This window comes from Theropithecus gelada, chromosome 9 (genome assembly GCF_003255815.1).
Source record: "Theropithecus gelada isolate Dixy chromosome 9, Tgel_1.0, whole genome shotgun sequence".
Lineage (NCBI taxonomy): Eukaryota > Metazoa > Chordata > Mammalia > Primates > Cercopithecidae > Theropithecus > Theropithecus gelada.
The window spans coordinates 110,814,685-110,841,437 of NC_037677.1; the positions used below are offsets into that span (position 1 = coordinate 110,814,685).

The 26,753-nt window shown below is 38.8% G+C and overlaps 1 protein-coding gene across 3 annotated transcripts in view; it reads left to right on the forward strand.

The window, feature by feature from the left end:
* The window catches only part of TDRD1 (tudor domain containing 1), a 53,233-nt gene that overhangs the window by 12,688 nt on the left and 13,792 nt on the right, over positions 1-26,753 (forward strand). For all 3 annotated transcript variants that reach the window (XM_025397017.1, XM_025397019.1, XM_025397018.1), the window contains exons 4-18: positions 7,487-7,631; positions 9,717-9,822; positions 10,864-10,927; positions 11,698-11,802; positions 12,044-12,223; positions 12,690-12,833; positions 13,324-13,495; positions 14,842-14,928; positions 19,209-19,376; positions 19,486-19,593; positions 20,496-20,666; positions 21,973-22,215; positions 22,593-22,730; positions 25,395-25,505; positions 26,256-26,426. In XM_025397017.1, the coding sequence (XP_025252802.1) occupies positions 7,487-7,631; positions 9,717-9,822; positions 10,864-10,927; positions 11,698-11,802; positions 12,044-12,223; positions 12,690-12,833; positions 13,324-13,495; positions 14,842-14,928; positions 19,209-19,376; positions 19,486-19,593; positions 20,496-20,666; positions 21,973-22,215; positions 22,593-22,730; positions 25,395-25,505; positions 26,256-26,426 (2,113 nt within the window). The remainder of the gene's footprint in view (positions 1-7,486; positions 7,632-9,716; positions 9,823-10,863; positions 10,928-11,697; positions 11,803-12,043; positions 12,224-12,689; positions 12,834-13,323; positions 13,496-14,841; positions 14,929-19,208; positions 19,377-19,485; positions 19,594-20,495; positions 20,667-21,972; positions 22,216-22,592; positions 22,731-25,394; positions 25,506-26,255; positions 26,427-26,753) is intronic.

Consider the following 26,753-nt stretch of genomic DNA (forward strand, 5'->3'; position numbering starts at 1 on the left):
GATGTTAAACATCTTTTCATGTGCTTATTTGCCATCTGTACATCTTTGGTGAAATGTTTTCATGTCTTTTGTCTATTTTCTGAGTTTTTTACTGTTTTGAAAGTTCTTTGTAATTTTCAGATATTAGTCATTTGTCAAGTATGTGATTTGCAAATATTTTCTCCTAATCTGTAGCTTGTCTTTTCATCTTAATAAAGTCAGTTTTTCCTTAATGTATTGTTTTTGGTGCTTTTGGTGCTTTTGATACTCTGGATCCTGAAAATGTTCATTTTTTCCCCAAACAATTTGATAGTTTTACTTTTTTTTTTTTTTAGATGGAGTCTTGCACTGTCACCCAGTTGGAGTGCAGTGGCCTGATCTCGGCTTACTGCAACCTTCACCTCTGGGGTTCACGCCATTCTCCTGCCTCAGCCTCCCAAGTAGCTGGGACTACAGGCGCCCGCCACCGTGCCTGGCTAATTTTTTTTTTTGTATTTTTAGTAGAGACAGGGTTTCACTGTGTTAGCCAGGATGGTGTCGATCTCCTGACCTCATGATCCGCCTGCCTCGGCCTCCCAAAGTGCTGGGATTACAGGCGTGAGCCACTGAATAGTTTCACTTCTTACATTTAAGTTTTGATCCATTTTCAGTTAATTTTAAGATTTTAAGTTAAGAAACTTGAGAGATTTATTTTTGCCTGTGGATGTTCAATTGCTCCAGTGCCATCTGTTGAAAATTTTCTTCACTGAATTGCTTTCACACATTTGCCAAAATTCAGTTGGACATATTTGTGTTGGTCTAGTTGAAGTTATTTATTTTCTGTATACTATGTGTCTTGTCTTTCCAGTACCACACAGTCTTGATTCCTGGAGCTGTGTAGTAAATTTTGAAATTGGGAAAAGTGGTTCCTTTCACTTTATTTATCTTCTTAAAAATTTTTTTAACTATTCTAATTCCTTTGCCTTCCAACATGCAGTTTAGAATAATCTCATCTCTACAAAAAATATTGCTGGGATTGTCATGTGAATTGCATTAAACCTATATATCAGTTGGGGAATTATTGACATTTTTGCTGTGTTGAATCTTCCAATCCATGAACATAGTGTTTCTCCTTTTATGTAGATCTCTGATTTATTTTTGTTTTGTAGTTTTTAGCTTACAGGTCCTGTGCATGTTTTGCTAGATTTACACTTGAGTATTTGATTTTTTTTGAGTAACTGTAAATACTGTTGTATTTCTGTCCCCGTGTTCATTATCTGAAAATATGATTGGTTTTGTATGTTTATCTTCTGTGATCTTGCTGAAGTCTTTTTTTTCTTTCTTTTTTTTTTTTTTTTTGAGACGGAGTTTTGCTCTCGTTGCCCAGGCTGGACTGCTGGGCTGCTATCTTGGCTCACTGCAACCTCTGCCTCCCTGGTTCAAGCGATTCTCCTGCTTCAGCCTCCCAAGTAGCTGCGACTATAGGCATGCGTCCCCACACTTGGCTAATTTTTGTATTTTTTAGTAGAGACGGGATTTCACCATGTTGGTCAGGCTGGTCCCAAACTCCTGACCTCAGGTGATCCACCCGCCTTGGCCTCCCAAAGTGCTTGGGATTACAGGCGTGAGCCACTGGGCCCAGCCATTGAAGTCCTTTTAAGATCCCTTGCAGTTTTCTACATAGCCAATCGTGTCATCTGCAAATAGGGACAGTTTTATGTTTTCTTTTTCAGTGTATATGCCTTTGATTTCCTTTCTTGCTTTATTGCATTTACTGTAGGAACTTTCTACACTAGGTTTGAATCACAGTGACAGTGGACACCTTGCCTTGTTTCTAATCTTAGGGAGAAAGCATTCAGTCTTTTACGATTAAGTTTAGATGTAGGTTTTTGTAGATATTCTTTATCAAGCTGATGAAGTTTTCTCTAGTCCTGCTTTTCTGATCCTTTTTATCATGAATAGGTGTTGAATTTTGTCAAATGCTTTTTCTGTATTGATTGATATGGTAGTGACTTCTTTTCCTTTAGTGTATTAATTTGGTAGATTACATTGTTATTTTGAGTGGTTAACCAGTCTTGCATTCCTGAAGTGAACTATGCTTGGTCATGGTGTATAATTATTTTTATGTATTGCTGAGTTCTATCTGGTAATATTTTAATAAGGATTTTTACATAAGTTTTCATGAGAGATTTTGGTCTGTAATTTTCTTTTATACTGTCTGTGTGTGGTTTGAGTATCAAGGTAATATTAGTTTCATGAAGTGAATTGGGAAGTGTCCCCTCTTCTGTTTGCTGGAAGAGAAATTGTATAGAACTGGTGTTAATTCTTTAAACATTTGGTAGAATTCTCCAATGAAAACCATCTGGACCTGGAGATTTCTTTTGGGGGAGTTTTAAAGGTATGGTTCAGTTTCCTTAATATTTATAATTGAAGTCTATTCAAATTGTTTCATATTGTGTTTGCATTTTTTAAGGAATTTGTTCATTTTGTCTACACTGTCAAATTTATATGTGGAAGTGTTCCCAGTATTTTCTTTTTTTTTTTTTTTTTTTTTTTTTTTTTGAGACAGATTCTAGCTCTGCCGCCCAGGCTGGAGTGCAGTGGCCGGATCTCAGCTCACTGCAAGCTCCGCCTCCCGGGTTCACGCCATTCTCCTGCCTCAGCCTCCCGAGTAGCTGGGACTACAGGCGCTCGCCACCTCGCCCGGCTAGTTTTTTGTATTTTTTAGTAGAGACGGGGTTTCACCGGGTTAGCCAGGATGGTCTCGATCTCCTGACCTTGTGATCCGCCCGTCTCGGCCTCCCAAAGTGCTGGGATTACAGGCTTGAGCCACCGCGCCCGGCCTGTTCCCAGTATTTTCGTGTTAGTGGTGTCTGTAGTAATGTTCCCTATTTTATTCCTGATATTGGTAATTTCTGTCTGTCTTTATTGTCTGTCTCGCTACAGGTTTGTGTTTTATTGATCTTTCCAAATAGGTCTTTGTTTCATTTTTTTCCTATTTTTAAAATTAATTTCTTCTTTATGTTTACTGTCTCTACTGCTTTTGGGCATTTTTTTGGTCATTGATTGGGGTTTTTTTTTGTTTGTCTTTTTGGTGGTTGGTTGGTTGGTTTTTTAAGACAAGGTCTCCCTCTGTCGTCCAGGCTGGAGTGTAGTGGCACAATCATAGCTCACTACAGCCTTGTACTCCTGGACTCAAGCAATCCCACCTGCTGAGCCTCCTGGAGTAATTGGGACTACAGGTGTATGGCACCACACCTGGCTATTTTTTTTTTTTTTTTTTTTCTGTAGAGATGGGGGTCTTGCTATGTTGCTAGGCTGATCTTAAACTCCTGGCTTCAAGTGATCCTCCCACCTTGGCTTCCCAAAGCACTGGGATTACAGGCTTGAGTTGCCCTGCCCAGCCCCAGTGTATCTTTTATTTATCTCGAAACTTCATCTTTAACTCATATTATTTAGAAGTGTGCTTTAGTTTCTGGGTGTTTGAAGATTATTAGTATTTTTTCTGCTGCTGATTACTGGTTTGAGTCTATTGTGGTCAGAGAACAGCTTCTGAATCACATCAGTTCTTTTAAGTTTGTTGAGGTTTGTTTTATGGCTCAGGATGTGGTCTTGGTATACATTCTCTCGGCACTTGAAAAGAATGTGCCTTGTCTGTTGGGTCAGACGATCTATAAATATCTAATAGCTCCTGTTGGTTGGTGATGTTGTGTTCTATCCTCTTGCTGATTTTATATCTCATTATGTCAATTGTTGAGAAGGTATTAAAGCCTCTATAATCCTGGGTTGTTTATTTTCAATTCAGTTAGGCTTTATATTTTGCAGCTGTGGTTCATGCATATTTAGGATTGCCGTGTCTTGTTGGGTTGACTCGTTGTCATTATAATGTCCCTCTCTTTGGTACTTTTCTTTCCCTGTAATCTGTTTTATCTGATATTAATACAGTCACTCATTTTTCTTAACATTTACATATTTTTCCATCTTTTTACTTTTGGTCTATATTGTTACACATAAAATGAGTTTCTTATAGACACCATATATTTGGGTAAGGTTTTTTAATTCACTAGGACAGTCTGTCTTTCAGTTGGTATACTTAGATAATTTACATTTGATGTAATTGATACTTGAGAGTTTATGCCATTTGTTTTGTTTTCTGTTCTGTTTATTTTTCCTGCCGCCTTGTGGGTTACTTGAATACTTTCTGTAATTTTGATTTTTATCTGGTGTTTTCAAGTGTGTCTCTGTATACCTTTTCCAGTGGTTGCTCTGCATACTACATCATGTATACGCAACTTATGACAGTTACCATTTTACCAATCTGAGTATAGTGCAGACACCTTAACCTCTCCGTGCATTTCTTTACCTTCACCCGTTTATGTCTTACATATTCTATCTCATAGATTTACAACTCCTTCAGACGGTTTATCATTTTTGCTCAAACTCTCAAACATAATTTAGAACACTCAACAGGAGAAAGTCTATTGTACTTATTAATATGTTTTGTTTATCGGGTCTCGAACTCCTGAGCTCAGTCCTCCCACCTCGGACTCACAAAGTGCTGGGATTACAGGCATGAGCCACTGAGCCTGGCCTGTTGTGTTTTTCTTCTCTATTTCAGTGTTCCTGCCTTTATCATTTCTTTTCTCTTTAGAGAACTTCCTTAGGCCATTCTTTTAGGATAAAGCTGCTGGTAACAAATTCTCTTAATTTTCTTTCATCTGAAAAGTCTTGATTTCCCATTCATTCCTAAAGGATATTTTCCTTGGATAAGTTTCTCAGATAAGTTTTCTTTCAGAACTTGAAAAATGTTTTGTCACTTTCTTCTGGCCTCCACGGTCTCTAATGAGAAATCTGTCTTTTTAAAGACGCCTTACTGCCATGTTGCTCTTTGGGTCTCCAGGTTCCTAGCCAGCCCACCTCCTCCTTTCCTACTTTCAGCGTCACCTTATGTTTGTTTTATATAGAAGTTCAGGGTTTTAGTTTACCTTAATAGAATGAATTTTAAAAATCCTCCCTCCCCCATACAGGTAAGGGATTCTTTTCCTCTTCTTTCAAGCTTTTAATTTTCAGAATTTTAAGATGTGTCTTGGTGTTTAGTCTCAGTTTACTCTGGGGCTCACTCAGCCTCTTAAATTAGTAAATTTATATCTTCTGCCAAATTTGGAAGTTTCTGGCAGTCTTTTTTTTTTTTTTTTTTTTTGGAAACAGAGTTTGACTCTTGTCGCCCAGGCTGGAGTGCAGTGGCGTGATCTCAGCTCACTGCAACCTCCACTTCCTGGGTTCAAACGATTCTCCTGTCTCAGCCTCCCAAGTAGCTGGGATTACAGATGCCCTCCACCACACCCAGCTAATTTTTGTATTTTTAGAAGAGATGGGGTTTCGCCATGTTGGCCGGGCTGGTCTTGAACTCCTGACGTCAGATGATCCCACCAGCCTCAGCCTCCCAAAGTGCTGGGATTACAGGTGTGCGCCACCGTGCCCGGCCTCAGCAGTCATTTTTTGAGTACTTCTCAACCCTACCTTCTCTCTCCTTTCTGAAGACACAAATGCTAGATCTTTTGTTATAGTCCCACAGGTCCCCGAGACTATTCATTTATTAATTCATTTTCATTCTGTTGTTCAGATCAGGCGTTTCTGTGGTTCTGTCTTCAAGTTCACTGATTGTTACCTCTTTTCCCTCCGTTATGCTAGTGAGCCTGCTATTGTGTTTTTTATTTTGGTTATACTTTTCAGTTTTAAAATACCCATTTGGTTCTTTATATCTTTTATTTCTTTAGGGAGACTCCGTATTCATTTGTTTCAAGCCTATTTGTAATTGCTTGTTAACGTATTGATGACTGCTTTAAAATCTTTATAGATAAATGAATGTTTTTGTCATGTTGATGTTGGGTGCTTGATTTTTTTTTTTTTTCCGGCATTCATTTGTGATCTTCCTGATTCTTGGTGCAGTGAGTTATTGTCTATTGAATTCTATTGAAACTGGGATATCTTGGGTATTATGAGACTTTTTTTTTTTTTTTTTTTTTTTTGATTCAGAATCTCGCTCTGTTGCCCAGGCTGGAGTACAGTGACGTGATCTCAGCTCACTGCAACCTCCACTTCCTGGGTTCAAGCGATCATCGTGCCTCAGCTTCCTGAGTAGCTGGGATTATGGGCATGTGCCACCATGCCTGTCTGATTTTTGTATTTTTAGTAGCAATGGGGTTTCGCCGTATTGGCCAGGCTGATCTCGAACTCATGGCCTGATCTGAAATCATCTGCACACCTCATCCTCCCAAAGTGCTGGGATTACAGGCGTGACTTACCACACCCAGCCTCTATCTTATTTAAACTTCCTGTCTTAGCTGGCTTCCTCCGACGCTGCTCTGGCTGCTGGTTTGTTACTGCCAGGTTAGGGGTATATGTCCAGGTTCCCTACTCAGCCTCTGATATTCAACTGGGGAGCTCTTTCTTTTGGGTGAGGATGGGAGTTCCAGCTTCACAGGAAGCCTCAACTGATTGCTTTCTGGCTGACAGTGGTGAGTACCTCATTACAGCTCCCCATTTGGTCTCTAGTGACACGCATGGAGAGAGGGCCGACTGAAAGAGAGGGTGTTAGGAGGGATTAGTTTGTATTGAATTGTGGTGGAAAGTCCAGACTCTCCACTAGGCCTTTTCTGACACCACGTTGGTGGGGATGGGGGCACCTCATTGCTGCCAGGTGGAAATCCAGGTTTGCCATATGGTCTCCATAGGCAGGGATGTCATCCTTCCACTTCAGGGATGAAGTGCTGGCACCCTATTCTGTTGGCCTTCTCTGATACCATACTTGTGAGCAGGTTGGGGCACCTCACTGTAGCCTTGTGAGGGTGGAAATCTTGGCCCCACACTCTCCATCTGTGGGTGGGAGTGGGGCCACAGTTTTGTCTATGGTGTTTGGAGTAGAGCAGTTAATGTTAAGTTTTCTGTCTTTCTGGTCTGCCTTTTTTTCTAATCCTTTGGCTAGACAGAGCAGGTTTCTAAATTTTTTTTTTTTTTAATGATGAGGGTCTCACTATGTTGGGCAGGCTGGAGTGCAGTGGCCATTCACAGGCACTATCGTAGCTTGCTACAGCCTTGAGCTCCTGGGCTCCAGTGTTCCTCCCGCCTCAGCCTCGGAAGTAGCCGGGACTGCAGGTGCCCGCCACCACACCCAGCTCGGGAGTACAGCTTTTCTTGTTGGAGTTTTTGTCATCTCTGCCTTCTGGTGTTTCTGGGTTGCTGGCTTCTCCAGCACCCAGTCTGGTATATATGAGGCAAAAAGAAAACCCAGATACCTTACTGCCATGTCGCTCTTTGGGTCTCCAGGTTGCCAGTCAGCCCACCTCCTCCTCTCCCACTTTCAGAGTCACCTTATGTTAGTTTTATATATAAGTTCAGGGTTTTAGTTTACCTTAATAGAAGGAATAAGGAAAAGTACATCTACTTGATCTTATCTAGTCCCAAATCTAGTATTTAAATGGAAAAGTTATTGCCAAATTCTAACATTGCTCTTCTCTATTCTTAATAGAAGCCCGGAAATAATGTACGTCCTGCAAAATCAAAAAAACTAAACAAGTTGGTCGAGAATTCCTTGTCCATAAATAATCCAGGGCTCTTCACCTCCTTAGGACCTCCTCTTCGTTCCACAACTTGTCATCGATGTGGCCTGTTTGGTAAGCATATTGTTCTTAGGTGTCTGAATTCTTCTACATATTTGAAAATCATTTTTATTGTGGCAGATGATAAACATTAAGTGTAGTTAGAGCAGTGTCCCCATGCCACACACCCATCTCAGCCTCAGCCACCGTCAGCATCCTGCCGTTCCTCTTCACCCATCCCTTCCCATTCTTCCTGCTTCCTCAGTGGACGTTTTCCTCAGTTTTTTTAGGGGAAGCTCACATGCATTGAAATGTACAGACTTAAATCCTTGTCATAATATAGGATGTTTCTGTCTCCTCAGGAAGTTTTCTCATGTCCCATCCCGGTCCCTACTTCTGAGAAGCAACCATTGGTTTTCTAATCATGAATTAATTTTGCCTGTCATAGAATTTCACATAAGTGGAATCACACAGCATGGACTCTTTAGTATCAAGGTTGTTTCATATACAATAATACTTTTGAGGTTAATCCATGCTGTTCCACGCACGATTATTTTTTGTTTATTGCTGAATAGTATCATTGTATGGTTATACCATGGTTGAACTGTTCTCCTATTGATGAACGTTTTGGCTGGGTCCAGCTTTTGCCTGTTAGGAATAGAGCTCTCTAAACATTTTTGTACAAGTGTTTGTGTGGACATAACGTTTTCATTTATTGTGGGTGCACAGGTAGACACAGAATGGCTGAGTCAAAGGGTGGGTGTATGTTTAACTGTATAAGAAGCTACCAAACCATTTCCATGGTATTGTCCCATTTTCTGTTCCCCCTGGGAGGGAGTTCTGGTTGTTCCACATCCTCGTCCATGTTTGGTGTTTGTGTTTTTATAGCCCTTTTTGTGGATAAGTTGGAATTGTCATATGCCTCTTGAGTTCTAATTTTTCAATATATAAGTCTTACTTGCTTGGCATTTACCAGTTTAGAGTTAAATTTGCAGTGCTCTCGTGATCAGTGATCTTGAGCAGTTTTTTCTGTTTATTACTGGCTATTCGGATATGTAACTTTTTTTTTTAAGTTTCTTTTAGGGTGGAAGCATTTGAGGCCAGACTGGGTTGGTGGTTACTTCTTTGTTGTGGGGTGTTTTGTTGTTGTTTTTGTTTTTGAGATAACCTGTTTCTTTAGCATGAACACTGATAGAATTTTTTTTTAAAATCCTTTATTTCAGAATCTCCCTGGGTTTTTCTAGATACGATTCTCGTTGTTTTTTGTTGGTTTTTTCATGATACGCAGCCATTTCAGTCACTGGTACAAGTCTGTTTTCACTACAGGAAAGTTTTGTTTACTTTGCTTGATCTTGCCTCACTGTAACCTCTGCCTCCTGAGTTCAAGTGATTCTCCTGCCTCAGCCTCCCAAGTACAGATGTGCACCACCACACCTGGCTTATTTTTTTTATTTTTGTAGAGATGGTATTTCACCATTGTTGGCCAGGCTGGTCTCAAACTCCTGACTTCAAGTGATCCCCCCACCTTGGTTGCCAAAGTACTGGGATTACAGGCGTGAGCCATGGCACATTTTGCAGCATTGCTTGCTGCTTTTTTTTTTTTTAAAAGACTAGAGTCTCGCTCTGTCACCACCCAGGCTGGAGTACAGTGGTATAATCTCAGCTCACTGCAACCTCTGCCTCCTGGGTTCGAGAGGTTCTCCTGCCTCAGCCTCCCGAATAGCTGGGATTACAGGTGCCTGCCACCGTGCCCGGCTAATTTTTGTATTTTCAGTAGAGACGGGGTTTCACCATGTTGGTCATTCTGATCTCGAACTCCTGACCTCAAGTGATCTGCCTGCCTCGGCCTCCCAAAGTGCTGGGATTACAGGCGTGAGCCACTGCACCTGGCCGCTTGCTGCTTTTATAACATGTATTCGGAGGTCTATTTTTAGGAAACTCAGTTATGTGTCCCAGTCTGATCTCCCTTTTTAAAATCTTTGTAGGTCCTTTTTCTCTGTATTCTGAGAGTTTAAAAGTATAATCTGAATACCTAATCCTAAATAGCACAATTCTCTTCAGATAGTCTTCTTGCCATGGTTAATAGAATATTTGATCAAGTGTGGACCTTGAGAATGTCTTGATCTTCATCTGAACTATTTTGTGGGTGGTGTTCTCTAGGATCGCTGAGGTGCTCTCAGTGCAAGCAGACCTACTATTGCTCCACAGCATGTCAGAGAAGAGACTGGTCTGCACACAGCATCGTGTGCAAGCCTGTTCAGCCAAAGTAAGGATTTATGGTCTTTTTATTCATTATAGATTGTGCATAAGGTCTTTTTCTGGTACAATAAGCATCCAATAATTCAGCAGACCACAACCAAGTAGAAGTTACTTTTTATTAAGCTCTATAACAAAAGTGTACAAATCTGAAGTGAAAAGCTCTATGAACTTAATTTTCATGTGTATTATTTTACTGGGTAGTACATGTGAAGATTTATAACCTTCAAAGAGTTTTTCTTTAATGTTTAGAGCTTTAGAATGCCTTACTTTAATCATGTACTTTCCTGGATCTTAGTAAGTTTGGAACTCTTACATGCCTCTTGAGTTGCGTTTTTATTTGTAAGTATATAAATTGTACTTACATGGCATTTACCAGTTTACAAAACAGTTTCACATATGACCTCAAAATTCTGTGTAAGTAATGTAGGGAATTATCTCTGTGTTTTTTTTTTTTGGTTTTTTTTTTTTTTGAGACAGAGTCTTGCTCTCTCGCCCAGGCTGTAGTGCAGTGGTGCGATGTCGGCTCACTGCAAGCTCAGCCTCCTGGGTTCACGCCATTCTCCTGCCTCAGCCTCCCGAGTAGCTGGGACTACAGGCACCCGCCACCACGTCTGGCTAATTTTTTGTATTTTTAGTAGAGAAGGGGTTTCGCCATGTTAGCCAGGATGGTCTCGATCTCCTGACCTGGTGATCCACCCACCTCAGCCGCCCAGAGTGCTGGGATTACAGGCATGAGCCGCCACACCCAGCCGGGAATTATCCCCATTTTACAGATAAGAAAACTGAGGCTTGAAGATATTCTCTCACTCTCACTCTCAGTCTCTGTCTCATTAGGTGGCTTTTGGAAGAAGCACACCTATGCACACGCAGGGTGTGGACCACTGTGTAGCCAGCAGTGGGGAGTTTGACTTTACCACTGTGATTCTGGAAGAAGCTGTTTTGCTCTTTCAGGATTTTGTTCGTTGAGAATTTACCATAATTGTGATTGATAGCACCTATGTTAATTGCCTCTACAGTATAAATATTGTAATCTGTTGCTTTATTGCAGTTTCCACAAACTTGAAGATAATAAATCATCTATTGAAACAAAGGATGTGGAGGTAAATAATAAGGTATGGTATACTTTGTCTTTAAATTCTGAATGACTCCTCTTTATTGAATTAAGAGGATGTGAGATAAATAGTTTGGGCTTATTTCTGCATTTTGTCAATATTTAAAAGTAAGTTTCCTATTTAAATATGTACACCATAGTGATACGATCAGGGGTTTTTGAAAATTACTTCATCTTTTTTTCTAAAAGGATGTGGTAGTATCTCAGCGTAAAATCATGTGGATTAAAGAGTCCCTTTAGCCTCTGCGGGCACAGGTTTTAGCTTTATGTGCTGTACTCTAATAGGGCCTAGTTATCTAAGGAGGCTTTCTGATAGCAGTTCCTCATTTAGACAACAACATGGGCTGAATTATTTGTAATCTGAAAAACATCTGTCACGTCCAACTCATATTTATGAATAATTTTTAGCTTTCTTTAGCTGCTTCTAGCATCTACTTTAAAAAAGGTGACTTCAAGTGTTCATTCCTACAGAAAGCATTAACAAGTGCAGATTTAAAATAGTAACCTCCACCACCACCACTTTCATTTTTTAAAAATAAAGTCAACCTTCTCTTCACCCGCATGGCCTTATTCTTGGGTTATCCCCAGTGCTGTGCACACTGCCTGTGGACAGTGGGTTTTAGTGACTCTTGGAGGCCTTCCCTATTTCTGTGTTCTTTTATTCAAGCTGAAGAGTCAGGATATTGTGGTTGTGGTTCCGGTGTGTAGTGGCCATAGAATCATTGAAACGTGCTTTTAAGTAACTCGCTTCTGTGGTATTTTTCAAACCAGAGTGACTGTCCACTTGGAGTTACTAAGGAAATAGCCATTTGGGCTGAGAGAATAATGTTGTCTGATTTGAGAAGTCTACAACTCAAGAAAACCATGGAAATAAAGGTATTTGTTCTTCAATCTCCATAGACAGAGATCCAGAGAACTGTATTTATTCTCTTGTTTCCTACTTGAGTTCATGCGGTAGCTGCAAAACATATCTGATTAAACTAATAAACATTGCAAAAACTGTCTATGATGCTGTTTGTATTTTAGTTACAAAGCTTTAAGAAATTGATGTTTCCTTTTGTGCCTTAGGAATTATTCCTCTTTTTTTTTTTTTTTTTTTTTTTCCCTCCTTTGAAAGGGTACAGTTACCGAATTCAAACACCCAGGGGACTTCTATGTGCAGTTATATTCTTCAGAAGTTTTAGAATACATGAACCAACTCTCTGCCAGCTTAAAAGAAACATATGCAAATATGCATGAAAAAGACTATATTCCTGTTAAGGGGGAAGTTTGTATTGCCAAGTACACTGTTGATCAGGTAACCTGTAATGAAATGAATTATTGAAAACATTTGAGCTAACTTTGGTAGTATGAACTGAACACCAGAGCTTTTAATGATGCATGGCAAGGCTTAAAACCAGCCTCTGATCACTCTGATCCTCTTCAGTATCCCATGCCCTGTTCAGCTTGCTTCTTCCCTGTCTTACCCCTCTCCAACTCTGTTTACGGGTTCCTGAATTGCTGCTTGTAGCCGAATGGCTGGCTAGTCTTAGAGCTTGTGTTTTATTTGGGTAGCTGAGGCATTAGTGTGTGATAGTCTCATGGGATAGAAATAGCTTTGGAATAGTTGTGTATATTATTAATAACGTGTCCTAAGTAGACAATTTTAGGGATTTCTTAGCAAGATTCTTAGAAAATTAAGTTGGCTTTTTGCATGTTCTATAGATCGATTGAGGGTTTTTAAAATCTAAGATTGTGAAATGCTGTTTATATTTCACTTTCAGACCTGGAACAGAGTGATCATACAAAACGTTGATGTGCAGCAAAAGAAGGCACATGTCTTATATGTCGATTATGGAAACGAAGAAATAATTCCATTAAACAGAATTTACCACCTCAACAGGAACATTGACTTGTTTCCTCCTTGTGTGAGTCTCTTTTCCTTTCTAGATATTTAATAGTGTCCCAAAGGAGCTGTTTTCAACGTTTTGATGGGCACAGTGTTAGTTCTGTGTTATTGTACCTGTACTATGTAAATGAACACTCATTGGCTATCTTGACCTTATTTAAGTACTGCCCAAGGTGAGAAACTAACATTTTTAGGCACATCTTTTCAATTTGCTCTTCAAAATAATCATTTCTGTATTTATTATAGTATCTGAAAGTGGTCTTAATTTATGTATACTTGAAGGATAATTATTCTTTCATGAAGTTCTTAAGTTTCAAGTACCAAAAGTAAGCATTATGAATACAGTACTAGAGGCTAATAATAATTATACATAAAATTGTCTGTCTGATTAGTACTTGAAGATTTGTGATAAGTTTTCAGCATGAGATACATTCTTTTGTATACAAATAATTAGAAAAAATCATTTTTAAATGGCAATTTTTGTAAGTAACCTGCATAAAAATTTTCAGGCCATAAAGTGCTTTGTAGCCAATGTTATCCCAGCAGAAGGGAATTGGAGCAATGATTGTATCAAAGCTACTAAACCACTGTTAATGGAGCAGTACTGCTCCATAAAGATTGTCGACATCTTGGAAGAGGAAGTGGTTACCTTTGCTGTAGAAGTTGAGCTGCCAAATTCAGGTAAGATCTTTTAAAATTGAGTACTTAATAGGAAAAGTAGTTTCCACCTGTTACTCAGAAGAAATGGAAACATCAAGTGAGGCCAGGTAAACTGCCCTCTGGCGTCATTCAGATTGTGACTGAACCCATTCTTGAAATTGGCAGTTTGTCAAAGACGTGGCACAAATTCATAGAATTAGGTGGCTGGCTAGATTTAGACTTCATGTGAGCATAACTATTATCCCTTTAATAGAGCCATTATAATATCACTCCTGAATGTTGGCCTCTTTGTTGAGAAAATTCCTGAAGTTCTCTGAATTCATTCGTCCTTATCAGTGCTTTTTCTTGGAGTAACCTTCACAGAACTGCATTTGACTAGTACATAGTAGCTAAGCTGTGGAAATGGAAATGCTTTAGAATTCTCTTCTTCCCTTCTGGCCTTTCACCTGTTTGATAAATGACTTCTCGCCGTGTGATGGTTGCCTCCCAGTTTCCAGGGTATCACCCCTCTGCTTTCAGAGATCTGGCATCATGTCTGAATTGGTAGAAAATCAACTAATCTCTTGTGAAATTAAGTAAAAAACCTGTTGTTTGCTGTGTTTCATGTTATGATCTCAGCTTTTGGATATTATTTCAGGGAACTTGAAGTTTGGGTCCATGCTGACCCTTGTTTCAACCATACTTATGTCTTAAATTTATTTCCCATAAACAGTGGTCATTCTAAGCATATTTGTGAGATGGTAAAAGAATCTTTCGTGTTCTTCAGGATTTCAAAGTGAAACCTTTTCTTTAAAATTTCTGTCAAATAGAGGGTAGAAGACTGGTTACCAGAGGCCAGGAAGGGTAGTCGAGGGCTGGGAGTAGGTGGGGATGGTTAATGGGTACAAAAAAAAAAATAGTTAAAAAGACTGTATAAGACCTACTTTTCGGTAGCACAATAGCGTGACTGTAGTCAATAATAATTGTACGTTTTAAAGTAACTTAGACTGTAATTGGATGGTTTGTAACTCAAAGGATGCTTGAGAGGATGGTCACCTCCTCCTCTGTGGTGTGTTTACTTCACATGGCATGCCTGTGCCAAAACATTTCATGTAACCTATAAATATGTACACCTACTGTGTACCCACAAAAATTTTAAAAATTAGATTTTAGAGAAAAAATTGTCAGGTGACTATGGTAATTTTGCCTCAGTTTTTCAGGCTGGGCATTACCATAGCTTGCCCATAGGAATTGAACTGGCAAAACATGTCAGCCTATTAATAGCTATGAACGTGGGTCGTATGATTGACTTGTTTCTTCTTTATGCTTTTCCCATAATTCTTTGTATAGTTTCTCAATGGAAGCATATTTTCTTACTCACTTTTTAGGAAAACTATTAGACCATGTGCTTATAGAAATGGGATATGGCTTGAAACCCAACGGACAAGATTCTAAGAAGGAAAATGCAGATCAAAGTGAGTATAGATTGATATTGAGCAGTATGGAAGCTTCAGTTATTGAAACCATCTACCTATTAAACAAAGGCACAACTTTATCACTGCTAAGACTTGTTAACGATAAACATTCTATGAAAGATTTAAATATGCTGTTTTATATTTAGTATATCATTTCTAATCTCAATCTTTCCTGCCTGTTCTCCTCCTCTGTTTTGCACACGAATCCGTAACATGGTAATCATCAGAGATTATGACGTATTAAATATTATAACACTTTAGAGTAAGAGCTTTTTTTTTTTTTTTTTTTTTTTTTTGAGATGGAGTTTCACTCTTGTCCAGGCTGGAGTGCAATGGCATGGTCTCAGCTCACTGTAACCTCCACCTCCCTGGTTTAAGTGATTCTCCTGCCTCAGCCTCCGGAGAAGATGGGATTACAGACAGGTGCCTGCCACCACGCCCAGCTAATTTTTTGTATTTTCAGTAGAGACAGGGTTTCACCATGTTGGCCAGGCTGGTCTTGAACTCCTGACCTTAGAGCAGTTCATTGGCCTCAGCCTCCCAAAGTGCTCACTCCTTACAGGCGTGAGCCACCACGCCCTTCCAAGTTAGGGCTTTTTAGCTCACATTTTCTTAGTTTGTTTTCCTTCCTTATTGGGTATTCCGCCAGTAATTAATAGGGCTGTAAAATTCTTTTCCAGCAGGACGGTGTTTCTGATGGTTTTTTACTTCTGTAAAAACGTGTGTGTGTGGTTCATTTAGATTAACAAGAGAACCAAGAAATGCTGCTTTTAGTATTTTATTTCCTCATTGCCTAGTCACCTGTGTTACTAGTGTTGTCTTTTTGATCCTTTACTTTGCTCCTGTACTGATTGCTTTAGGAGTAGATATAATTCATTGCCTCTTGCTCATTCATTCAGAGGTGATTGCTAGATTGACAGTGCCATGGTTGGCCACATCCTATCACATGAGCACACTTGAATCATCCTTAAATCTGCCTCCTCCTTACCTCCCATCCTTTGCCCTATCTGATTGGTTGCCAAGTCTTTATTGATTCTTCTTCCCAAGTATCCCTTGTATATGTCTTTTTTTATTTCTCCACTACCATTTTCTTAGCTCAGGAATCCTCATCATTCATGGACAATTGAAATAATTTTCCAATGTCATAGTTTATCTCCCTATCTCTATTCTTAGAGTACTTGCCTATGTGATATGCCTGAGACACAAATCTTGGTGGAACAGCTCTGATGAAAAGCTTTCAGTTCCTTGTCATTTGGTGGAGGAAACCAGAAGAGTTAGTGGTCTTGAGGTAGTCATGGTTGAAACCGTAAGTTCTGGTGCAATAGAGTGAGGAAGAATAATGAGGAAGAGGAAGCTGGGGCCACCTGCAACGTGGAGTGAGGAGCTGTAATGGGAAAGGTGGGGACAGAATGGGAAGAACCTTGCCAGAGCAACAGAGGGTAAATGCTTCCAGGAGGGGGAGTCATTAGTAGTATCAGATGCTATGAAGGTGTCCAATGGAAGCAACAAGAAATCCATTGAGCAATATCTTCTTCACTAAGGCACTATGAAGGTACCTTCATGAAGGCTAAGACCAGTACAGACAAGCAGAAGACATTATGTGGGATAGAGAAATTAGGTGTGATAGAGAAAGTGCAGGGTGCAACGGAAGCAGGTGGGAGGGTACCTAAGACTTGGAATGAAGCCATCTGGAAGTGATGCCACATGGAGCAGGAAATAACCAGGTGCTGCGGGTGGGGAGTATGTTGCACGAAAAGGAACATGTGTTAAGGCCTAGAGATGGGAAAAAGCATGATCAGGCCTGAGAAACTGAAAAATAAGTACGGCTAGATTTGGCCACTGGTGAAGAGGTGTATGTAGGATGGGGAAAGTATAGGTTGAGAGGTAAGCTAGAGCTGATCATTAAAGGTCGCAAGAGCTATGTTAAGGGGGTTGGACACGATTCTGAAGCCAACATAGAGAATGAAGGCTTGAGACACCTCTGTATTCAGCTTTTTGGATTCAAGTAATGTTGGTGGGTATGGGAGAATCAGATCTGGAAGTCAGAAAAGATGAGATATGGGATATTAAGAGTTCCCATCAAACCACCTTCTTAAAAATTTAGCTGTGCCTCTGCCACAGAATTAAATCAGTCCTCCTGTCCTGCCCCTTTTTGGCCTAGCCTGGCTGAAAGCCATTACAACTTGATCTCTAATGTCAGCATACGGAGCCAGCGACATCACCATGCTTTTGTCCTCTCTCCTCCTACTGTGATCCTAAGCCCAGCTGCAGTCAGCCTGGCATTATGATTTTGCACCCTCTTGTGATATTTGTCACACTGTAGCTCCTGATTGAACAGCTTCTGTCTCCTACAAGATTTAGAATATCTAGATGCAAAGACTGTGACCTTTTACTTAACTACTTCTCCCCATTGCTGAGTATGGCATCTGACATACATTAGATGCTTAAGATACAATTTTTTTTTTTTTTTTTGAGATGGAGTCTCGCTCTGTCACCAGGCTGGAGTGCAGTGCTGGCGCACCCTCTGCCTCCTGGGTTCAAGTGATACTCCTGCTTCAGCCTCCCGAGTCGCTGGGACTAGTAGGTGGGAGGTGTGCGCCACCATGCCCAGCTAAATTTTTAGTATTTTTAGTAGAGACGATGTTTCACCATGTTGGACAGCGTAGTCTCCATCTCCTGACCTCATGATCTGCCCACCTCGGCCTCCCAAAGTGTTGGGATTACAGGCGTGAGCCATGCCTGGCCAGATACAATTTTTAAAAGCTGACACAGTGGCTCTCTTCTCTAGTTCCAGCTACTCAGGAGGCCGAGGTGGGAGGAGGGCTTGGAGACCAGGAGTTTGAGGCCCCCAGTGTGCTATGATTGTACCTGTTAATAGCCATCACCCACCAGCCTGGGCAACATAGCAAGACTCTGTCTCTTAAACAATAACTCATGGAGGATCTTATGATGGACTCATGCAGTTGAAACGAACTGTCCAGATCTCCCACTCCACCTATGTACACATGAAGAAACAGAAGCTGACTGATCCAGTGGGTTACCTTAAGCCCAGAGATGGAGAACCAGAATCTTGCCCCCTTACTCTAGTTTAGTGCTCTTTTCACCATTATGCATACTGTGCTGTGAAACAACAGGACAATTGTTCATCTTCCTTGCTATTAAATTTTTCTCTTGTCTTCTCCCTTATTTATGTTGTGATTTCTTTTGGAAACATTTTAAGAAATGGTTTTTAATTTGAGCCTCTCTCTTACCTTTTACACTTGAGATCATTAAATTTACTTTGGCTACTGTTTAGAGCCAATGATCCATTTCAGTGGGATTTCTAACATCAAGAATCCATTGTAATACATTCTGAGAGGTCATTCCTAGATAGCAAATTCCCTCCACTTTTTGTGGTGTATCCCAGCCTCCCCTTGGCCTTCAGAGTCAACCTATAGGTTAATGGTGAGAACCATTTCCTTTAATAAGTCTATAATCTAGATAATTATTTTCTCATATTTCTGTGTTTAAAACAATGAAGTCAGCCTTAGTTTTATGTGAATGGTATCTTATCCTTGAGTTCCTTAAAGCAGTAGTGGTTTTTGTCTTCTAGGATTCTGATTTGTTGTCGTAATGTCTCTAAATCTTGATACTAAAAATATATTGCTTGAATAGTTGAAATTTTATAAACCATATACTTTTTTCTTTTCTGTGAGTTTTCTCTTCTGAGTTATTTTTCATTGTGCTTTTGAAGCCTTTCCTTCTTAAACTCTTAGGTTAGCCCTAATTATTTTTCTCTTGACTTGTTACTTACGTTGCTTGTATCTTTTTTGAACTGTTGAATGCATTTTAAATTTCTAACAATTTTACCCTAATAAATTGTTCCCTATGGGGTTTATCATTTTCACTTAGAGTGAGTAGTAGGTCCTAATGTAATCTGATGTGTTTCTACTTGAGTATAATGAGAGGGTATCTATTCCAAATTACATTTTCTTGAATTCTTTTAGGGACTATAAAGAGTGTATTATAGAGCATTTTAATTAGATCTGAACTTGTCTTTTATAAGTCGCTGATTTTCTATCTTGGACCAGTCTAGCTTTTGGTGACATTGAAGACTGCCCTTATAAACATTTATTATTGGGAAGAAGAAACACTATGACCTCTCAGACTGCCATCTTCCAGGAACCTTGCAGCCGTTGTCATACTCTTTTTAAAATGATTAAAGCATGCATAATTATTATTATTTTTTTTTACTTTGGATGAAAACAAAATGCCTTGCTTTTCCGTTTTCTTCTGATAAGGTGATCCTGAAGATGTTGGAAAAATGACAACTGAAAACAAAATTGTCATAGACAAAAGTGACCTGATCCCGAAAGTGTTAACTTTGAATGTGGGTGATAAGTTTTGTGGTGTGGTCGCCCACATTCAAACACCAGAAGACTTCTTTTGTCAACAACTGCAAAGTGGCCGTAAGTCAATTTTCTTGATTTGCTCTATCAAGCTAAAGTACTTCGAGAGATGACATGTAGAAATAATGTATAGATGCGTGTTTCTTTAAAATGTCATCTTTATCTTCAGGAAAGCTTGCTGAACTTCAGGCATCGCTTAGCAAGTACTGTGGTCAGTTGCCTCCACGCTCTGATTTTTATCCAGCCATTGGTGATATATGTTGTGCTCAGTTCTCAGGTAAGGAAAGAGTATTACTGATTTTTTAAATTCATTTTTATTTATTTTTTACTTACAATTGAGTAAAAACTGTTGAAACAGAGAGTCTTTGGTTTGCACTGATGGCTGGACTTAAAGTTTGAATATTACAGTGAACCAATCATGTTTTTAAATAGATAAAATTAAACTGGTTGAAAGGAGTGTGGTCTGACCTGGGTAAGGGCAGAGGGCCTGTGTGTGTCAAGGAGGTGGAGATATAAAGGAGGTATTTTGGGTTATTTTGTCAGCCTTTTGGTTTTTGGGGACTGGTGAAGATAATTCTGTTTAAGCTAATAGGTGGATGTGGAACCTCCCAGGTTCATATCTTCACGGGTTTTATTGAAATAGCAAGACGGCCTGGAAGTGTGGAGCTGTCATGGTGCAGCCTTTGGATGGCACATGGCCTGCCTTGTGATAACCAGGTTCTGTTACTCCCTGCCAAAGAGAGGCCCAGTGGCCTCATGGAAGGGGAGATGCAGTAATCCTTCAGTAAACTCATTACTTGGTTAGTGGAGTCTGGTTGACCCATGTTTGCCAGGTGTTTTAAAACTAGTCTTGCTATTGAATGCTTCATGTATTGAGACCTTGTGATTCACATGATCAGGATATGTTCTCTGTCCTAATGAGCTAACTACTGGAGAGACAAGACATGTAAACTAATAATGACAGCATAAGACATAATTACTGTAGTAAGCTATTAATAAAGGTTACGTTTTAGGAGTTGAAGGCTTCTGATAAGCAAAATTAGTAAACATATTGTTCTATAAGCTTGATATCTATCAAAGAAAAATCTATAAATGACCATCTCTAATTTGAGGAGGAAAGGTTTTTGTTTACATCTGCAGTGGAAAAATCATTTGAGATTGAGTCTCTCCCTTTTTCAGAGGATGATCAGTGGTACCGTGCCTCCGTTCTGGCTTACGCTTCTGAAGAATCTGTACTGGTCGGATATGTAGATTATGGAAACTTTGAAATCCTTAGTTTGATGAGACTTTGTCCCATAATCCCAAAGTTGTTGGAATTGCCAATGCAAGCTATAAAGTGTGTGCTAGCAGGTATGAAATTTTTATAGCCTCCATATTCTTTAAAAATTCTTAAAATGAAGAAACATGAAAACATGAAGAGAGAAATGAAACAGGGAAAAGCTGCCTCTCAAAACAACATGATCAGATGCTTAAAAGTTACTGTATATGTCATTTATCCCACTAGGATCAGAGATTTCGTTCCATGTCAGTTGGCTTCATTCAAACATACCATAATTTAGAAAGAATATCCTATCTCAGAAGGGTATTATTATTACATCTGCAGCATATCCAAGATCTTTTCCTTAGGCTATGTTGCAAAATGTAGTTATATCCCAAAATACTTCCTTAGGCTACATTCCCACAAGTGGAACAAGTCAGTCAGTCTCCTTCTTTTCATGTTTGTAATACATGTTGTACATTTTCTTCCAGAAAGAGTTGACCTAGTTTACATACCCAGCAAAAAAGTATGAGAGAGTCCGTTCTTGTACACATTGGTGCATCAAAGGGATGCTTCCATATTATTTCATCCTGGCCAATTTTGATAAGCTAAAGGTGAAATCATTTCAATTCACCTTATTACTAGTGAGGCTAAACTTTTTTTTGTAAGTTACTTGGCGCTTGCATTTCATAAACTGACTGAAGCATAACTCCTGGATTGCTGATTTGTAAGTGCCCTTTCAGGGTCGAGTTGTAAGTGCCACCAGTGTTTCGTATGTTTATAAGGGACCAGTACTACTTCAGAGATGGTTTCGTACTTTTGTTTGTGGCTTTATTTTATTGGGCTATAATTTACCTACCTACCATAGTGTTCACTTCAGATGTTAACTATACAATTCAATAATTCTCAGTAAATTTACTGAGTTGTACAGACATCACCGTAATCTGATTTAGAACGTTTCCATCAGCCCGGTATGGTCTCTCGTGCCTATTTATAGTTAGTCCTTGCTCTGCAGGTAATAACTAATCTACTTTCTGGCTCTGTAGATTTGTGTTTCTGGACATTGTATATCAATGGAATTAACGTGGTTTTTGTTTTACACATTATAGAAGCTTTTTACAAGCTTTTTCTTTTTTTTTCTTGGTAGAGATGTGAGTCTGGCCATGTTGCACAGGCTGGTCTCAAATCTGCCTCGGCCTCCCGGAGTGCTGGAATGAGCCATTGCACACCAGCAGGCCTTTTCTTTGTTAATTATGTGTTCATTTTTATGTTCCTCTTAAGTGACACGTTTCCTTTCCAGTGTTTGCCATAGGTTTCTTAAGTTTAACGTGGGGAAGTTAGCTAAATTTCTAAGTGCTTTAAGAATAATTGTAACATTCATTCAAAATTCTTTGTTAGGAGTAAAGCCATCATTAGGAATTTGGACTCCAGAAGCTATTTGTCTCATGAAAAAACTTGTGCAGAACAAAATAATCACAGTGAAAGTGGTGGACAAGTTGGAAAACAGTTCCCTGGTGGAGCTTATTGATAAATCCGAGACGCCTCATGTCAGTGTTAGCAGAGTTCTCATAGATGCAGGCTTTGCTGTGGGAGAACAGAGGATGGTGACAGATAAACCCAGTGACGTGAAAGAAGACAGTGGTAAGTCAGATGTTTACTGGATAATGCCTGTTCTGGAGTTCAGACGGTTCTATAAATAAATAGTTTTTTGTACTTATAAAAAGAATTTATGTTGAAAGCCTTTCATCTTTTTAAATCAAGCATTCATCTAAGTACCTGTAAGAATGTTTGAAAAATAAAATTTTATGGTGAGTTTTATAGGTTGTCAGCAGCTGATGATCAGAAATGTAAATCACTTAGATAATTAATTGTAAGACTGACTTTAAGGTTAGTTTTCCTATAAAGTCACTTAAAAAGTCAGTGGAAATTCAGTTCTTCAAAAGCGAATTCCTCAGCCACCCCAACCTTGCTACATCCTTCCTCCACTATGTCCATTTACTGTTTAATTATTTTCACAGTTCCCTTGGGTGTGGAAGGAAAAGTAGATCCATTGGAGTGGACATGGGTTGAGCTTGCTGTTGACCAAACAGTAGATGTTGTGGTCTGTGTGATATATAGTCCTGGAGAATTTTATTGCCATGTGCTTAAAGAGGATGGTAAGTTGACCCTTGTCATTTGTTTCTTTTTACAAATACATTGGCATAGATAATAACTTCACAGGAGTTTGTTACTGAGTGATAAAAGTACCTCTTTCCAAGCAGGGCCAAGTGGGTATTTGTATTTCCAAGAAAGATTTGGTTATACGTAGTTAGCTTTTGTTCTCTTTTAAGCCACTATTTCTGTTTTCAACAATACCTCTTTATATTTAAACCAGTTTACATGTCATAGAGTATCTCCTAAATTCATTTACAGAAATTAATTCGGCCTAGTATAGTGGCTCACTCCTATAATCCCAGCACTGGGAGGCTGAGGCAAGAGGATGACGAGGCCAAGAACTCAAGGGTGCAGTGAGCCTTGATCATACCAGTGCACTCCAGCCTGGGCAGCAGAGCTAGACCCTGTCTCTGGAAAACAAACAAACAAACAAAAAACAAATTTAACTTGTATTGAAGTATTAATGTAACATATAGATACATGTGTATATAGGAGTACAACATAATGAATTATCACAATCTCCACACACTTATATAACCAGCCTCTAAGTCAAGCAATAAAACATTACCAGTATCTCAGAAGTTTCCCTCCTATCCCCTCCCATCATTACCTCTTCTTTCTTTTTTTTTGAGATGGAGTCTCACTCTGTTGCTCAGGCCTGAGTGCAGTGACGCAATCTCGGCTCACTGCAACCTCCGCCTCCCAGGTTCAAGTAATTCTCCTGCCTCAGCCTCCTGAGTAGCTGGGACCATAGGAGCGTGCCACCACACCCAAGTATTTTTTTTTTCTTTTGTATTTTTGGCACCTATTTTTATAGGTGATTATACAAACATAATCTAAAAATTCTAAAGATGAAGAAGGAAACATGAAAACATGTTTCAAAAGTTACAAAAGTGTATATAGTGGAAAGTAAGTTTCGTGGTTCCTCTTCTCAATTTTCCAAATATTTTTTTCATAGATACTCTATACATATGCTTGTATGAGTATATATAATCCTTTTCTATATCTATAAATAGTATAAAATGGTAAGTTTTGCATTTTTTCTTCCACTACATTTTGGATATCAGGTCACATACTGTTTAGTCTCTTTTTAAATAAGTTTTTATTTTGGAATAATTTTAGGTTTACAGAAAATCACAAAGATGGTACATAGAGTTCCTGTATGTCCCTCACCCAGCTTCTCCTGTAGTTAGCATGTGATCGTGGCACATTTGTTGCAATGAAGAGACCAACAGTGGTATATTGCTATTAACTGAACTCCAAACTTTATTTGGTTTTTGCTAGATTTTCCACTAGTGTCCTTTTTCTGTTCAGGAGCCACTCTGTGATACCACATTGCTGTTTAGTCTCTCTTCTTTTTCATGGCTACATGATATTCCACTGAGTCGGTTTATCCTAATTTAATTAACCTAAGTTAACATCTAGTTGCTCCATATCCTCACAAACATTGTGTGTTTTCTTTTTTGTTTGAGCCATTCTGGTGAGCATCATTGATCTTAACTTTTCCAAATCTTGGTTTTTCTTTGTTAAATAAGGACATTAAACTAGATAATAAGGACATTAAACTAGATAATAAGGACATTAAACTAGAGATAGGGTCCTGTCTCACCCCATAGTTGTGAGATTTAACCTAAATGTGGATAAATACTACTTAGTGTGGATAAATACACACTAGTAAGTGTGGATAAGTACAGAATTAGTGGTTTCCAAGCTTTTATTACTAAAACAAATCCTTGTACTGTGATTTTTACTTTAGGAGTAGATCCCTGGGACAAGTTGCTGAAATTGTAACTAGAGTATTATGTCTAAGGAATATGTGTGTTTGTGCTTTTGAGAGCTAGTGTTCTTCAGAGGCCAGGCAAACAATCCCCCAGCAGCAGTGTATCATTGTCTATCGCGTGTCCTTAAACTTATTTAGGCTAATCTGAAAGGCGAAACTTCTGAAACATTAGAATTTGTTTTCCATTTTAGTAAGTGAGCCTTTGTTACATACTTAAAAGGCATTTGCTTTTCTTTTACTACTACTAAGTGATTCAGATCCCTTCTGCATTCAGAAGCTCTCCGTGATCTGCATTTTGCAGGGACAGCTCCAATGTCACTCTCCAGTGGCCACTTTTCCACTTCTGTGCTTCGCTAGCCTGCTGCCCACTTTTGGTTACCTAATTTCATAATTCTGTCCTTTGTCTGACAGCCATGTCTTCCTTCTGGAAATACCCTCTCCTTCAAATGTGGTGTACTTCGAATTTCTTTATGAAACCTCCAGCATGCAGAGCTCATGAGCTCTGACTTCTTAACACATTACCTGTGCCATCCATTTTGTGATTATCGTCACTTTCAGGCCAGCTTTTATGTAGTGTCTGTATGGGCTTGTATGTGGTTTTCTTATCTCTCTGCAAAGTTCATGCTTGAGTGTACTGATAATCATGCTCTAATTGTTTCTTTTTGCCCAGTAAAAAGATGTTGGGTTTTTCGAGAGTATTAACTAAGTAACTTATTTGCCCAATGGTTTTTTAATAAGGAAAAGCATTGGGTAGACTTAATAGTAGTTCGGGGCGGTACCTGTGATTTTTATGATCAAGACATTTTCTGACTTTAAAGGAAAATCTATGTTGTTTATTTTTAAATATGTTCTTAATTTTTTAATCCTATATGTATTTTATTTTCAGATTTAAAGAAACTGAATGATTTGAACAAGTCATTAGCAGAACATTGCCAGCAGAAGTTACCTAATGGTTTCAAGGCAGAGATAGGACAACCTTGTTGTGCTTTTTTTGCCGGTAAGTTGCAGTTGATGTAATCTTGACTTTTAGAACCTTACATTTCTTAACATTCAACTCTTATTTTTAGTGCACATTTTCTTAATGTTTAAGCAAATGTTTTTCATGGCCAAGACTAAATGAATGCTTACAATGTCATGTGTTTTTCCTTCTCTTTGTAACAAGGAATCTCCAAGTGATGCTTTGTTGCCTAAACTTCATTAAACATTATTTTAATGCTTTTCTTTCCAGAATTTCTGGTAATATTAAAATAAGTTAGCTCATGGAAGAGTTGTTCACTGCAGGGTGTTTCCTGTCACTCTAAGTGTTTAGAGTATTTTGGAAATCTATTTGAGACATCTTCATTACAATAATTTTTTTACTATTTAGTACTTATTTTACCACATAACAAGTAAAATAATCTGAGCCATTAGTGCTAAGAGTATTACTCATCTCCAAAACTGACAAATATATTCAAGTCTTACCTTCACCTTCACATTCTGTTTATTGGATAGGTTGTGAATGAAATCTTTAATTCATATCAAATGTAAAAGTATGGTGCTACACATTTTGGAGATAGTCTAAAAATAGATTTTGAGAATTCTTTCATTCTAGAGATTTTGGAATTTTGAAAAATGAAAGGCATGATTTGGGGAAGTAAGCAAATTTATTACCTGCTTTTAGACAAAGGGTGGCTTTTTTTCAAGATAAGTATTTCAAGTGCCAATAGAAAGGAAATGTTCCATGTCACAAACTGTGTGTTAAACCTAGGTGATGGTAATTGGTATCGTGCTTTAGTCAAGGAAATCTTACCAAATGGAAATGTTAAAGTACATTTTGTGGATTATGGAAACATCGAAGAAGTTACTGCAGATGAACTCCGAATGATATCATCAACATTTTTAAACCTCCCCTTTCAGGGAATACGGTGCCGGTTAGCAGGTATGGTATACCATAAGAAACTTTCTCAACTACTTTCTAATACTTGCGGCATATAATGTAAGTGTTAGTATCTACAATGTTAACATTTTGTGTGAGTTAGAAGATCCTGCTTCATATTATAATAAAACTTAGAAATTTATTTACCATATTGGCCAAAACGTCCAGTGTTGTCAGAGTAGGGAAGCAGCTGCTTTCCTGACCATGGGAATAAAAACTCCTTGATCCTCTGGAAGGCATTGGCAGGATTCCTTAAGAACCTCCAGTGTTCATACCTTCTGATTTAGTAATTTTTCTCCTAGTAATTTTTCCCAGAGAAATCCGGGAATT